The following is a 16078-nucleotide window of genomic DNA, read 5'->3' as shown; positions in this document are numbered from 1 at the left end:
TAGAAGTAGCACAAGTAAGTGGTGTGAAGCGCTCAGCTTTTTCTGTGCAAGCTCGTCCAGGTAAGAAGGCTAAACTGCGTTCTGATTCTTCTGCGTTAATGTGCTTGGATGTGGAGGAGGGTTTTGGCTTACCTAATGATAATGGGAAAGTGAAAATCTCACCTTTGAAGAATAAGAGGGGTAGGCCTAAAGGGTCCAAGAATCAGTTAGGACCAAGGGTGCGTAGTAAGAGAGTGGTTCGGAAGATTACTATTGCCGAGACTGCTGACGGACAGGTGGGCAATGCCTTGTCTGTGATGGGAGAAGATACTCCATCGGGGGAGAAAGTGGGTTCTGAGGAGGTATGTGTGAGTCCTCTCCTGATGGGGATGACTTCGGGTACCGCTCAAGAATGAGTTTTGTCGCCAAAAATATTCGGGACATCTTGGCCTCTTGATTCTCTAGGATGTTCTAGGATAGATTTTGGCAGGGCTTCATGATCTTTAAAAAGGTTGAATTACTTAGGTAGTGACTCTTTTGACAGTCCCACAGGGATGGGTCATTATGTGTAATTTCGCTGATCAATGCAATGAGTTGACAATTCTCTAAAATATATATATATATATATATATATATATATATATATATATATATATATATATCACTACAAAAAAATCGTTTTTTTGCGACGTTAAGAACCCGTCGTAAAAGAGGCAAAAAGCGTCGTAAAAGGTTATTTGCGACGGACTTGCGACGGGGAAAGAAACGTCGTTAAAAAACGCGTCGCAAATAATCGAGCACTTTTTGCGACATGTCACTCGCGTCGCTATTAATTATTTGCGACGGAATTGCGACGGTTGACTTTGCGTCGGTAAAAAGTCCGTCGAATTTACTTTTTTTTTTGCGACACCTTTTTGCTACGCGATAGTCCGTCGCAAAATATATATGCGACATGGTTTTGCCACGCTACGGTGCATCGCAAAAGAAATTTGCGACGCTCTTTTGCTACGCGAAGGTCTGTCGTAAAAGATATTTGCGACTCTTTTTTGCCACGTGAAGGTCTGTCGCAAAAAAGATATTTGCGACGCCATATAAATGTCGTTAAAAATGTAATTTTTTTGCGACATCTTTTTGTGACGAATGTTTTCATGTTGCAATTAGTTTTGGCGATACTTATTACCGACAAATGTAAATGTCGTAAATAGTCTTTGCGACACTGGTTATTATAATTTTCCCGTCGCAAGAAGTCTGTGTCTAATTTTTTACAAATGATTTATAATAAATTCAATTTGAGAATTTTAATTGATTTTTTATAACCAAAATAAACTTTAAGATTCATCGCAGTTGAAATGATACAAAAGAGTAATCTATATAATAATTGTATAACAAATGCCTTGAGTCATACAAACTAAAATGTCGCTGCAAATACAGTAGTAGTCAAAATACTAAACAAAATGATCTAGTTTAGAGTAGCATGCTAATTGTAAAATTTATTAACATCTTGTACTTCCAGCATCAACTCCTAGATATTTCTCCAACCTGGAAAAAAGAGAAGAAAACCCATTGATCAATATACTCAGCCAAATAATAAAATTATTTTTGTTATAATGATGATGAATTCGTTTATTTCCAACCTTATAGTTTATCATGAAAGTCAACAGAGATGAAAGCTATAAGTAAAAATAAATAAATAACAAAAGCTATACCCTAGGTATCTTGAAGAAGATAAACAAAAACAAAAAATAATAAAAACATACTTGTTCACTTGTACTTCCACTTGGGTTTACTTGGATACCAACATGAGCCATCAAAAGATTGAGACGATTCGATACATCATCGTACTTTAATTTCATGTCTCCCAATTGAGATTCATGGCTCAATTTAAGATCATCTAGCTTTGTCTGATAGTTCTTTTCCATTTCCTCGTATTTTCTATCCATTTCCTCAATTGTCCTTTTCTCATTAGTCTCATAAGCTTTGGAATTACCAAACACTTGAGATGGAGTCACACCTGTTCCATACATGCGAACACGTCCATGTGCATCTTCTCCCATCACTTTAGTGAATACCTCTTCACGAAAAGTATTATCTTGTTCATCTTCTGGCCTCTCCTCCAAATATTCATTGAATTGACTCTACAAAATATAATTTCATTAAAAAATATAATCACTAAGACCAAAGTTTAATTATAAACATCAGGAAACATAACCAACATAACAAACAAGCCAAAATCCTTCACACAAAAAATGCCGATAATAACTGTTATTCTACCCATCATACCAAGTAGCTTAAAACCAAAGAATTAGAGAACAGAAACCAAAAAAAAAAAAAAGTTTGATAAAGAATTGAAGGTGGTCAAGGACTAAACCAATTAAACAACATACAATTAAAACACAGTGCATAGACGTCTAATATCATTCATTATATAAATACAATTATGCAAATTAAATATATTTTTCTTACAATAACAGCAGTAGCCTCCTCATCATGAATTTCAATTGGTTGACCATCATCATCCTTTGTTTTCATTGCTCTTGTTTTGACAAACATGCTGACACGATCTGTTTTCTCTCCATTCTCCATCATCTATAGCCAATAAAAAAGGAAGCAACAACATTTCTTAGTCTGATAATAGAAAATGTGATGATAAACATATTCTCATATACATTACCATATACAAAAGAAATTAGACATATTCAAGTATTCTTAATTATGGCATTGATTCTATATATATGGTACTTTTATTGGGATACTAGACATACCTCTTTTCGTAGTCTAGCAAAAGATTTTCGACCGGTCCTATGAGGGACACCTCCTCCTTGTGCACGGCTAGATTTATTTGTCTCACACATTTCCTACAAAAATACTCATACACCAATACTTAACTCTTTTGTATTGTTTGATCTAAAGTAAATAATTTCAGTTAATCAATTTACCTTTATTTGCGGAAGACCCCAATACTTTACTAATATCTTCCATTGCTCTCCAACAACCTGACTAGGAATGAATGTTAATCGCTGCTCATCCGTTTCATATTTATCATACCATTGTGTCTTGACTCGGCACTTCCAGTCCCTCCATCTACTACCAACAACCTTTAAGCAATGTTGTTTATACTCATCCGGAACATCCGTATTATCCTAACAAAAAATTTATGTATTAATCAAGAATCAAAACAAAATATAAAGATTAGTTTAAAACAGGTAGTAGAAATTTCTTTGTACCTTGACATCTTTCCAAATGGCATCCAAAATATCGTCTGGCATGGCATTCCATGAAGTATATGTTAGAGGAACCTTCTCTCCATCTCGCGCCAAAATTCCAAGTTGTGAACTAAATCCCTTCCCATTTTCACTAATAGGCATCCAGTTAGCATCAAACTCAATATGAATTAGTTTTCCAGTTCCCCACTCAGGCATACCACAAGCAGCACCTCTACCTTTCTTAGCTCTTTGAGTAATTTGACCTGATCCATAGTTATAGTAAACAAAAGACACTTTACTAGTTATACCTACGCCACATAATCAAAATCTATTTGAGCTATCTACTGTATGTTCAAACCCTCTCCTAGTTTCCTTAAGTAATTAATCAACTATTCTGTTCTTTTGTTGGAAAATGGCAGAAAGAACTAGCAGGCGCGCACACTACATCAATTAAGCTTCAAGCTATGTTACAAGTTGATACAAGTTTGGTGTGACATATTTTCTAGCTAATTCTAATGTAAAGAAAAAGAAAAACACATCAAAAATAAAACTTTTTAAAGTTGAACCAACCTGAATCATGTAATTGAGTTGTAACAGGCTCCTCCTGACTAGTTTCAGACACATGATGCTGCGATGTCTCTGATTGAGTAGCTGTAGGTGTCTCCAATTGAACTTCTTGTTCCTGATAACCTGTTCCTAAACTAAACTACTGACTTATTTGGAAGTGTTATATGGTAGTACTCAAGCTTTGCTTGATTAAGAATAAGGAAGCATCTAAGCCAAACAAGACAAAGAACAATTTGAAAGAAATGGAAAAAAAGAAAAGAAAAAGAGATCAGATAAAGAAGGTCTATGTTATGTTTATATACATGTATATTTTTTGACCACCAAAGCAGAGCAGCATATCAAATTAAAAAACAACAAACAATGTTGTCATATCATTAGAAAAAAAAAAAGGAACTATAGGCACCTCTTCAATATTAAGAATACCTATCCAAGACCAATCCCAGGAATAATTAGCGATGATAATAGTGCATCAAAGTTGTAACTTTTCTTCTTCACCTAAAAGACCAAAACAAAAAAAAAGAGCTAGATGAATACAACTGTGAGATACCAGATGATGACCATTATATAAGAAAACTAGCTTCAATTGTTCTTCATATATACAACATAGATCAGGTAGATTAATGCAACAACTTATCAATGGTTATTAACAAAACAACTATACAAGAAGACAGAACATAGCAAAAACAAAAGAAAACAAAAACTAAAAAAAAAAAAACAAAAAAAGAAGAAAAGGAGAAACATAACTACTAGCAAAAACATGTCAAGTCTCTACCCTCTTAAGTCTTTAGATACATAGCAGCATAAGGTGAAGAATGCTGCAGCAGCAAAAAAAGAGAAAACCAAAATAGCAGCGAAAGATGAAAAAAGCAGCAGTAGCACTCAAATAATTGATCAGGCCACCCAAATACAAAAGCAACCCAGCAAAGAATAGCTTGGCAGCAAACCAAAGAGGAAAGAACAGCCAGAAAAAGATAAAAATGACATGACATAAACACAGCCACTTAACACGAATATGAATTTCCCTATAGTTGGTTATGTTGCTTTGGTACCAAAGGAATATAGTGCATGAGTGATTGATGTCAGAGGGCATGAAGGCTTTCCCATAACACAAGCATATCTATGGTAGTTCTGCCATCTTTTTTTTTTTCCTACAGAACTTTTAGTTATCAAAACAAAATCTTTAAGGATGCAAAGAGAGAATGAGCGAAGAAAAGCAAATCGCTGTCGGAGATCAACGGAAACAAGATGCAAGTTCACTGTCAAGATGGACCCAGAAACTTACAAGTATATGTGTAAATCTGAAATCATAACATATGAGGAAAAATCAATGACTCTGCAACTTGCAATGTACTAAAATTGAGGCAGTACGTTCAATGATCATTAAGTGTTGGATGCATCCAGAAACTTAAGACTAACTTTCTCGCATTCAATTTCAGAAGCACAAAATGGGTTCACACATACCAAGTCACTACAAATTGCAATTGGGAATTTACAGCAAACACAAAATTGAATGTCTTCAACAAAGATGAATCACAACCTTCCCCTTTCATAGACGACTCACTAACTAAACCCTCATCAATTCACACTAGAGGAATCACAAAAAGAAGACTCACCTAGTTCATAGAAAACAAAAAAAGCGATATATTGAATGACATTACCTGACTGAGACGAACAGAAATCACCAATTTAGGGCAGTGATAGAGAGACCTGAAAGAAAAAGGGGGAAATTAGGGTATAACGAGCAATAATCCTACAATCAATTTAAACCTTCATAAACGCAATAACAAACCTTGCTTGATTCTGTAGTCGTGATAGAAACTGAGGCCGGATTGCTAAGAACCAGCTTTGAACGAGAGAGCGAGAGAAAGAGAGAGTCTTGCCGTCTAGCTAGAGGAGACGGGTTAGGAACTGATTTAGAGAGTCTTGCACGCCGTCTAGCTATAGGAGACGGGATGGGAACTGATTTAGATCGATGTTCAGTTTTTTTTTTGTTTTTTTTTATTGCTGATACGACGTGTTTTGAGTTCCGTCGCAAAACCTCCTTATTTTCTACCTATTTACGACAGTGTGCCCGACGGCATTTAATGGGGGACGCAAATATATTGGCGCCAACTTTGGGCGCTTAATTCCGCCTAAAATTAAAGACTTTTGCGAGGGCCGCGTCTCGCGTCGCAAATAAGTGTCGCAAATAAGCCTTTTTCTTGTAGTGTATATATATATATATATATTCCTAGACAATTTAGGCAAAGAACCCAATAAACCATGGATTAGAAAATATATAGCCCCAAAAGATAAAAGCACTTGTAAATGTTATTTTTGTTATGAAGTAGGATAAATTAGACCTAAATGTCATAAGTTAGGAAAACAACCTAGAGAAAAAGTACAATTAATTGAGCAATTCAAATTAGTGGAAGATGACTTGGAATCAATATATAGTTTAGACAACTTAAGAGATAATGAAAGTATTTATAGCATAAATAGCATTGATATGTTATCCAAATCAGAATTAGAATTAGATTACTCTAGTAATTCAGATATTGAATTAGACGTAAACATATCCATACTTGAAGAACAACAAGAAAAATTTAATTATGTTAATTTAGGTTGGCCTCAAGATTGTATTATATGTAAAAGAATAGTAACTGAAAAATATTATATAAGTAAGGTATTTTGTAAACCTTAATATACTAATAGAACATTAGAGATATTTTCAAGGATAAAACTCCAAATGATACCTAAACTATTGCGAAATGTATTTTTTGATACCTACAATTTTTTTTTTACCTCAAATGGTACCTCAACTATTGCACCGTCACCAAGTGTAGTACTTCCATTAGTTTTTCCGTTAAAGTTGCCTACTTGGCATGTATTTGGATTTGGTAAAAACTTCAAACGGTTCCTGAACTATTGCGAAATGTATTTTTTGGTAACTATAATTTTTCTACCCCAAAAGATACCTCATGTATTGTGTCGTTACTAAATATAGTACTTCCGTTAGCTTTCTTGTTAAAGTGGTCTACATGGTAGGTTTTTGGGTTTTAAGTATTTATAATAAATATGTATCATATGTGTTTGTAGCTTATGTTTGCGACTTATTTTGACATAAGTGTAACCAACAACAATAATAACGCAGGCCTGTAGTCCTTCAATTCATGTAGCTACACGCCTAGCAAGGAAGGAAAAACTATTTCACAGAAAGAAAATATTAATGGAATTCTTTAAGAATGAAAGAAAATTCTATACCTGGATTTCTTTGTCGGAAATGGAGGATCTGGTGAGTAAAATAAATCTGAGACATAGACATGAAAGAGGAAAGAGGGGGACTTGGAAGGATAGAGATATAATGCTATGAGAGTCTCTCTTGGCCCAATGACCTGGGAAAACTCAATTCGGCATCATTATTTTCTCTACTTGATGAAGCAACCAACCAGGCAGGCGATAAAGAGAGATAGCGAAGGGGGGATAGGGAACCTCGGGAGGTTAATAAGAGTTCATGTGCTCAGTGATTCCTCCTTCCCTCTCTTTGAATTTCCTCCCTTTGCAAGCAATGTACATCTAGGAAAGTCAAATCTTATCTATAGGTCTCTTTCTCTTGTATTGATCCTCTTTTACTTTGATGTAGATAGAATTCAGAAGACAGAAACAATTAGTCGATCGAGTACATTGGATTCTTTACATGACCGATAATGGCAATGAGGAGGGTAAGCGAGATGAGGTCTTTCTTGTCCAAGAGGCCAGGAGGCTGAGTTCAACTTTATCTCTAACATGTTAATGGTGATATTGATGGATAAATATGCCTCAATTTTGGTCGTTCTGGATTGGTCAATTAGAAACAAAACATGACTATATGCAGCAATGTTAAGAACAAAGCATGTAAGGGGAACAACACATGTTTTAATGTCGATAATGATGAAGAAATCTAAAAAATGTGCCAACAAAATTCACATTAATACTAGGGCTGCCATTTGATTTGGTAACTATTGAACCGATCGAATACCAACTGATATTTTAAGTTTGGTAAACCAACGTTTTGGTAATCAACCGATAAAACCAAAATCGAATATTACCGAAAAAAATTGTTTTGGTTTTGATAAATACCGACTCTATCGATTATTTAAATATTAGCTAAATATATTCTAATTTTCAATACACATGCATGCATATTAAGAAATACAAACATAATTATTTTCATGATAGTATTAGCATTATTACTAAGACTAGATTAATCGTACATGTATTTTAAGTAACTTAGTAAAAAATTGTTAAATAACTAGTTTTATTGAAAATGATTGATGGAGACATCCTTGAGTATGGAAATGTATGAAAATTTGTGTATGATGTGCCCTACTCCCAAGTATAGGAGGTTAAGTTTTAGTAAACGAAACTCCACTAAGCTAGATTACCGCGAAAACAAAACCTAAAAAACACATAGAAGTACCTTTTTACAAATTAATGGTTTTGGCCATTTGGAAGCCAACATCACAAAAATGATGATATTAATGAGGATATTAGTGGTTCGAATTTGAGTTAATAATTAAAAACTAACTTAAACTAAAGTGCCAAAAAGTAAAGTAAACTAAACTAACAGGCATAGAGTTTTGATCAAATGAGATAAAAAGGATGCCAAAGCATCGCACCTAGCCTTCCTTGTGCCAAACTTTATGACAAAATGCAAATTGGACAAGTTTTTGATCAAATCCCCCGGCTCCAACAAGTAGATGCCGAGAAACGTTATGCTTTTACATGTGTTAAACCACTACTAGAATTTACCCAATGAGTGACAAACCACTTTTGTCACCTATTTTGAAAATTTCGTCACCCAAAGGTATGGGTGACAAAAAAAGTTCGTCACCTATAGTGCGTGACTGATTCCATTAGGTGACGAAATGTTAAGTTCGTCACTAAAATGAGTGTGGGTGACGAAATAATTTTGTCACTCAATCTCTGATATTTCGTGACCCATTCTTTTTCAAATCTTATCCTTTTTTTATTTTGCTCCCAATTTTTTTTTTGCCGCCAAATTTGATTTTATTGGTGACGAAAATAGTTTGTCACCATTTTTGAATCATTTTTAAATTTTGGTGCCAAAGAGTGCAATCATATTGGTGAAAATTAATTTTGTGTCTAATTATAAAATATTAATTTTTAATTTTGAGAATGAGTGACATGCAGACTTTTTTCTCCAATATATAGCATATATGAAAATTAATTTTAAATTAATAAGTATAATTATCAACACTTCACGTCTTCACCACAACAAGTAATAGGTAAATAATTAAGTAGCATAAATATATGTTAACATGCTTATCAGCCAATACTGTACAAAGTAACTTGAAAAGTTACATATTAGGTGTTGGATGCATTTGAAATTTCAAGGCATCATTTTTACATTCAAATTGTGTCATGGCTTCATTTGTACATCCAAAATATAACTTGCAAAAAACTAATAAGAATATCAACAACTAAAGCACATCCAAATCCTCATCACCCTCCTCACCACCCTCTTCTTCCACATTAGGCGTAGGAGATTGTTTCTCACCCTCAAGAGAAGCAAGTCGCTCTTCCAATAGAACAATGTACCTCATAAGTTGAGCATTTGTTGGGTTAGACGTGGATGCAGAAATTGAAGAACAAATTGTGTCCTTTTTAAGACCCTATTTCACAATACAACGAGTAGAGATGGCAGAACAATCTCGAATGTAACTTAAGAATTCAATCTAAAACAAAAATAAAATGTTAAAAACACGAACATATAACAAACATGTAACATACCTTGGAATTGTGACTAAGTTCTTCCAGATTTGACAATTGGTAACTTCCCCTTCTAGCTAATGGAAAGCCAAATCGAGTGATTCAAGAACTGTAATGAAATGGGGGGAAAATAGATTTACTACACATTGTTGATGGACAATGCATTCAATAAAAACTAAATGCAACTACAGACATGCATAATACAAGCTGCATATATTATGTACCTAGAACTTCACAAGAAAAATCAACTCAGTACTATAAAGTGCCATATAACTATATGTTCAAAGCTAATGTCTAACTCAATTCTAACACTCCAACCGAAGCATACACTCAAGGGAATGAATCAAAAGATCGAGGTCCTACCCGATAAAGAAGAAGAGCTAAAAGAGCAGCCCAGATATCATATTTACCCCTACAAGACAAACAGGTGTGTTAGCAAAGCTATGCATATATAGTTAAGCTCAAAAAGGTAACAGACTAAAAAAGAAAAACAAAAGAAACATGTTATTAACAGTAGAAATAGCAAAGACGAGACGCAATTGACACTTTAAGTAATGAAACTTGGTGGATTTGGAAAAACAAATAGATAGAGCTGAACACTCAGTTTGACACTTTATCTTTTTGAAGTGGGGGTTCTCCTTGAACCTCTATAACAGCAAGGTCATTTGCAACTTGGCCATGGTAATCAAAGTTGACTCTTAACTCTGGCTATTCTCTTATGGTCCCCTCCTGACAACTAACATTTTACCTTTCTCATCATAATTGACCTCATTCGCCTAACGAAAGAGCAATCATCAATCATAACCAATCAACGAAGAATAACCCAACATTTCCAATTGATGGAGAAAATAACAAGAAGAAGCTTAATCAACCTGTAAAAGAAAATAGTGAGGTACTGAAACCATCAAACAAATTGAAGAGCGGGAGAGAACCAAAGCCATACCTCAGAGAGAGCAGAAACATACTAAACCACATATGAAGTCTCCCAAAGGCAACCTAGATGAAAATTGGCACACAGTAAAGCACAAAGCAAAGGAACAGGATGAAGAAAAAATGCTTAAAGTTTTCTCCTTTCAGCCCGCTTTCAGACTATGAAACATACTACAATCTTTATAATTAATTATTTCACATTAGCCAATATACAAACAACCATTAAAGATGAAAACTATGATCAATTTCTTCCGAACTAAACCAACAATTGCAGAACATTACTACCCTTAACAACGCCCATTGGCTTAGTTCAGTCAAGTTCTACATTACCATAAAAAAGTCTAAATGTGATTAGATTTTTAGTATCTATGCTAGAAACAACAACAGTAAAAAGCTCCAGATTTTCACTTCCTTTTATCTCCCTAATAGAGAAGAAAAAAGTATCCAACAGTAATAAGAATTAACCATATACAAAGAGCTCCAGATAATGAAAACTTTTTGAATTAATACCTTTCCTTAAATTGAGATTGAAAGCCCTCTTCAGGTAAGAACCAAAATCAAACCCCTAGATCTCTTTTACTGAAAGAACCCAGAAAAACCCAACTTGGAAATGAGGCTGTTTCCACACACCCAAATCAACCCCATTACCAAAATCTCCAAAAGGAAAACATAGATTAGCAAGCATATATACAGCAACAACCTTATAAACTACCAGTAGTTACCTCACAAAAACAACAACAAAAATCTGTGACTAGATCAATTTCAGAAACAAAAGAACAAAACTGAAATAACTTTATGAAGGCTAGCTTACCTTATCCATGAGAAGAACTGAAGAAGGTAGCATTAGCAAGCAAGAGAGAACAAGATTGATTTCTCAATACCAATGCTAGCTTTTGCGGACAATAGTACCCTTGAAATTAAGGAAAATTGAATACCCATTAACACATTTAAAGAAAATTTCAAATATAGCTCAAGGAAAATCTGGAAATTAAAAGAAAGGGATAATACAAGCAGTGCAAGAGAGAAATTGAAATTGAGATTTAGAGCTTATGGGTTTTGATTGTGAAGTTACTAACCTGAAATCGGTCAGATCCACCCCTGCAACACTTTCCGTCAATCTAGTTCGGAACTACTAAACCAGACCAAGAATTGGTCAGATCCATTCGTATCATAGATCGAAAACTTCTCTCTCCTGCGCCAAAGATCTTTCATCTTCCTGAAAAAAGCCTCCTTATTAAGCGATTTCGTTGTGAGGACCTTCCCTACCAGAAAGTGTCGAACACTATTTCTGCCGCCCAGACAGGACTCGTCGCATGGCCCGGCCAGCCATATTCTCCAAGTTACACAACTGAGTTCCATAAACTTTTGCACTTTCGAAACCGTAACTTCTCTCACGCGAGAGAGAAGGGATTTTGATCTCTGGGTCTCAGTGTTCTAATTAACTTTTTCTTTTCTTTTCTTTTTATGTGCGGGTAGAGATGGAAAATGCAATTTACTCTTTTTTTATTCAAGCCCAGTGTTTTGGCTGGTCCGAATGGCGGTAAATTTCCCTCCCAGACAGCCAGACCCTAAAATTTTATGCCAAAAAGCTTTTGGATCTTTTTAGCTTTCCCGCATTTTGTTGAGGCTTTTAGTAGACTGACGATAGGTCCTTAAATAAAAAATTAAAAAAAAAAAACCTGATTAGTGTCAAAAAATTTCGACACTAACTACAACCCCTCCGTCACAATAAATGGGGAAGATTGTTGGTTTCAAGGACAAAAGTATGGGTGACGAAATTAGAAATTTTGTGACCTATTCTAACAATAGGTCACAATTTTAAGGTTTGTCACCTATAATTTTGTGACTAAAAGGGTAAATTCTAGTAGTGAACTACCCTTGGTTATTGAAAATAGCCATTCCACATGCTGATTATTTTTAGTCATCCCTTGGTTATCGACTAAAGGTAAAATCCACATAAATGAAACCTAGGTTCCTTGGTTATCGGTTTACCAAAGTTCACACATACATGTATTAAGATTCATTTGTAAGGAAATCAAGCAATTCACTTGGTTATTGTCTAATCACCATTTCTATGTTGCACATGCTTTTAGTATACTAAGTTCATGACTCCTAGCAATCATTTCATGAGGTTCCAACATTCATCCACATAGATCATTGACTTCTAATGACATAAATGAAGGGAAAATTAAACTAGCAACATAGAAATTCAAAAGCATGCTCAAAACTATATCAAAAATCACATTGTTCATACACAAAGCCCTAGCCCCAAATTTGTTCTACTCACAACTCATAGTTACATACATTAAAGCCATAAATATAATAAACATCAAGTAAAAGAGAGGAAGAGTGGAGAAAGTGGTTGGTTAACCACTGGTTTGGTAGTTTTGATACCAAACCGAAACCTCAAGACCCCTATCTAGCCCCCTTAATGCAAAACTAGTGCAAGATGTTTCAAAGTATGGAAATTTCGGTTCTTTCAAACCCAAATTGCCATACAAACCCCCACAAAACTCCTAGAAACTATGAAAAACAAAGAATTGAATGTATGAAAAAACGAAAGTTGTGATTGATCAAAGATGTATAGACTCTTTGGTTTTAGAACAAAACCTAAGAAGCTATACACTTTTCTTTACATAAAAGTTAAGAACTATGAACTACAAGATGAAGACTAAGGAAAGTGGAGAGGAAATGAAGAGATGAGATGAAATTGATGAAGGAATATTAAAAATGTCCAAAGTGAGGGGATGGTCTATATATAGGCCAAAAGTGATGAATGGAGAGAGAACAAAGAAAGTGAAGGGTTAGATGTAATGGACAAATATGTAAGCGTAAAATGTAGATCTAATATTTAATTCTACATAAGAATGAGTTAAATGCACATAGATATTTTGGTATAGGAGATAAACTAAGGTAGGAGGGTCATTGTGTAAGGGAACAAGGCAATAAATGATAAACAAATGTGTAAGATGTAAGATGGGAACCAATTATCATCTTTCAAATTTTGAATTTCAAAATAATTTACACCACATCTTTTCAGCTAAAGTCCCTAAGCCTAGTCAGCCCTTCCTTACCCTCCACACATGTTCTTGGCTAGCCAATTTGGCCGAAATTCGGAGTTGATCCCTTTTTCGTTCTTTGGCGCACTTTCGTCGAATTTTCTCCTTATATTAAATCTCCACCAAGACTTTAGAATTGACCTTCACTTTCTTCATACCAACTGTTCCTCCATAAGTGTAGATCATCTTGGTAAAATTTCAAAGCTTAGTTCACCATAGTTTGGTTGGAAATGCTGCCGGAATCTGTACAGGTCTGGTTTTACATTTTTTGTCTTCTAGTGCTTAAACTTGCAACGATCTTTTGAAGGTCTTCCGTTCCGAACTAGCTTTTGTACTCTCCATAAGAAATTATAATCAGGATGTCTACAATGTCTCTATAAAAATTTAATTTATTTGGAGTTCATTTGTTCAGGCTTCCGCTCTCTCTTCCTTGCCTAGCTCGATTTCTCCTAGCCGGATTAGGAAAAGGTGCTAAAGTTGACTTTTTAGGGTCTTTCCAAGCTTCTCCATCCTTTTTTAGCATGATAATGAAAACATAATACACACACACACACACACACACACACACATATATATAAAAGGATCAAACAAATGCTCAAAGTCAGGGGCATAGTTATTAGGTAATTATGGACCTATCAATGACTAAAACATAATGTCATATATATACATACTAGAGCTATATAATCAAATAAGCAGATGAATACAAAGTTTTCGACAACTTATATAGTATTGTTCATTCTAATTTATATTACAAAGAAATACTGAAATACTGAAATATCGAATTTGGTAGATATGATTAAATATTATGGCTGTCACTCGGTTGGTTAGAATCGGTTATAGGCTTTACCAACTTCAAAAACAATGCTTTCGATTTCAAAATGGAGCTACCAAGTACCAACAAAAAAATTTCGGTATTTAATAGTATATTATAATAGTAACATATATCATGGCATTAGATTCAAATAGTAAATTTGTAGTTCTATAATTTTTGAGTTATTTCGTTGTAATTCTGTCCTTGTGCTATTGACATTTCATTTATGTAATTAGTTTCCATCGCCAATTTCATTCGGTTTTCAATTTTATAGACATGATACTCCTGTATTTTCAAGTTTGCTATTGAGAAGTTGTATAAAGTTTGGGAATAGAGTGTTGCTATTTGAACCCAGCAAATATCTAACTACACCTGACACTAAAAAATTATCGTATATTTTTCCAATTGTACCCTTGTTTTATTATATCCATCAACTACAAACCCAACTCACAAACGTTTTCCTTACCATCAAAGTTGAAATCAGGCAAAAGAGGATTAATCTTTTTATATTTCAAAAGGTCTCCATTTGCGATTGATATGCTTTCACCAACAATCATCTTTTTCTTCCATCTTAATTCTCCAACTGTGATTTTGTCTACTTAATCTCAAGGACGATTAAGGGGTGATTATGATATGTAACATACATATATGGTGAAAGTAATGCTTTATGATCATGACCAGAGTAACTCATCTGTAAAGAAGGTTTTATTTTGAGATAAGGAGCCCACATGTACACCTGATTCAATTACACCCTTGATCAAAATGCATTGTAATTTGTAAGGAATAATTACTGTTTAGTCCTTGAACTTTTGCCCAAAATAGTTCAGTCTTTGGCCTTCTAATTTCACACGTTTAGTTCTTGTACTCTCAATTTTGGACCAATATGTCCATTCCGTTACTTTCCATCCAAAACTATTGGACCTATTGGTCCAAAATTGATGCAAAGTAACGGAATGGATCTATTGGTGTTTCGTCGCTTTGGGTTAATTTTGAGGGAAAATTGCGGATTTGGGATTGTGATTTCTTAGCCGTGTTGGGTTGGAAGAAGGAGAAGAGAAGCTATTTTTTCCTTTTCTGAGAACCAGGAAGAGATAGAAGTAGAGGGATCTGAGGAAGGAGGAATCGGATAGATGAAGAGAGAACCAGAAAAATAAAAAACTAAAATCATTTCAAAAAAAAAAATTAATTAATTAATTTTTTTTAAAAAAAATGAGGGTATGATAGACATTTTGCAGTGGAATGACTGTCATGTCCGCGACTTAATGGAGTTTTTGGATGGAGAGTAACGGAATGGAGTCCAAAATTGAGAGTACAATGACTAAAAGTGTGAAATTAGAAAGTCAGGGACTAAAATGTTTTTTGGGTAAAAATTTAAGGACTAAATAATATTTAATCCAAATTTATAGATGAATGAGACAGAGGGATTTAAGGTGGGAGCAGCAACATGTTGATGAATAGCAAATATTATTTTCACCAAATAACAAGATCAACTTCAAAAGGAGATTCTATGATGTAATGAAAGATAAGAGTTTGTATGCTGAACGTTTGCTGGAATTATTCAATAACTTTTTAAGTGCTGGGTGTATTAAGATATTTGTTATAGAATCACCCTTAAGAATATTGTTCATTACTCCACCAGTGTTTTTCTCATTTGACATTTGGACCTCCTTAGATTTTGTACAATTTGAAACTCTATTTCACCCCTATGCATATATTTCACCTCTCTCAGCATCCAAAAACAACAACAACAAACCTCTTGTAGCAAAAGAAACAGCTGG

The 16078-nt window shown here is 34.4% G+C and overlaps 1 protein-coding gene across 1 annotated transcript; it reads right to left on the bottom strand.

Annotated features, from left to right (window-relative positions):
• Nucleotides 1-1320: 1320 nt before the first annotated feature.
• On the bottom strand, nt 1321-11274 carry LOC133744482 (uncharacterized). Its single transcript, XM_062172585.1, has 11 exons — nt 11242-11274; nt 10249-10276; nt 9522-9577; nt 9221-9403; nt 3753-3888; nt 3204-3445; nt 2916-3119; nt 2742-2834; nt 2443-2565; nt 1737-2114; nt 1321-1518 (listed from the first exon to the last, which is right to left on the bottom strand). Exons 1-11 carry the CDS (start codon nt 11272-11274, stop codon nt 1495-1497), a joined length of 1500 nt encoding a protein of 499 aa, XP_062028569.1. The 3' UTR covers nt 1321-1494.
• Between the last annotated feature and the right edge of the window lie 4804 nt (nt 11275-16078).

Source organism: Rosa rugosa, chromosome 4 (assembly GCF_958449725.1).
Source record: "Rosa rugosa chromosome 4, drRosRugo1.1, whole genome shotgun sequence".
NCBI lineage: Eukaryota > Viridiplantae > Streptophyta > Magnoliopsida > Rosales > Rosaceae > Rosa > Rosa rugosa.
This window is presented reverse-complemented; position numbering and strand designations above follow the sequence as displayed.

Coding starts and splice junctions, on each gene's coding strand:
- LOC133744482 (XM_062172585.1), bottom strand. CDS start 11,274: ATGCTACCTTCTTCAGTTCTTCTCATGGATAAG. Junction 3,120..3,203: donor CCATTTGGAAAGATGTCAAG/GTACAAAGAAAT, acceptor ATTTTTTGTTAG/GATAATACGGATGTTCCGGA. Junction 2,566..2,741: donor TTGCTAGACTACGAAAAGAG/GTATGTCTAGTA, acceptor TATTGGCTATAG/ATGATGGAGAATGGAGAGAA.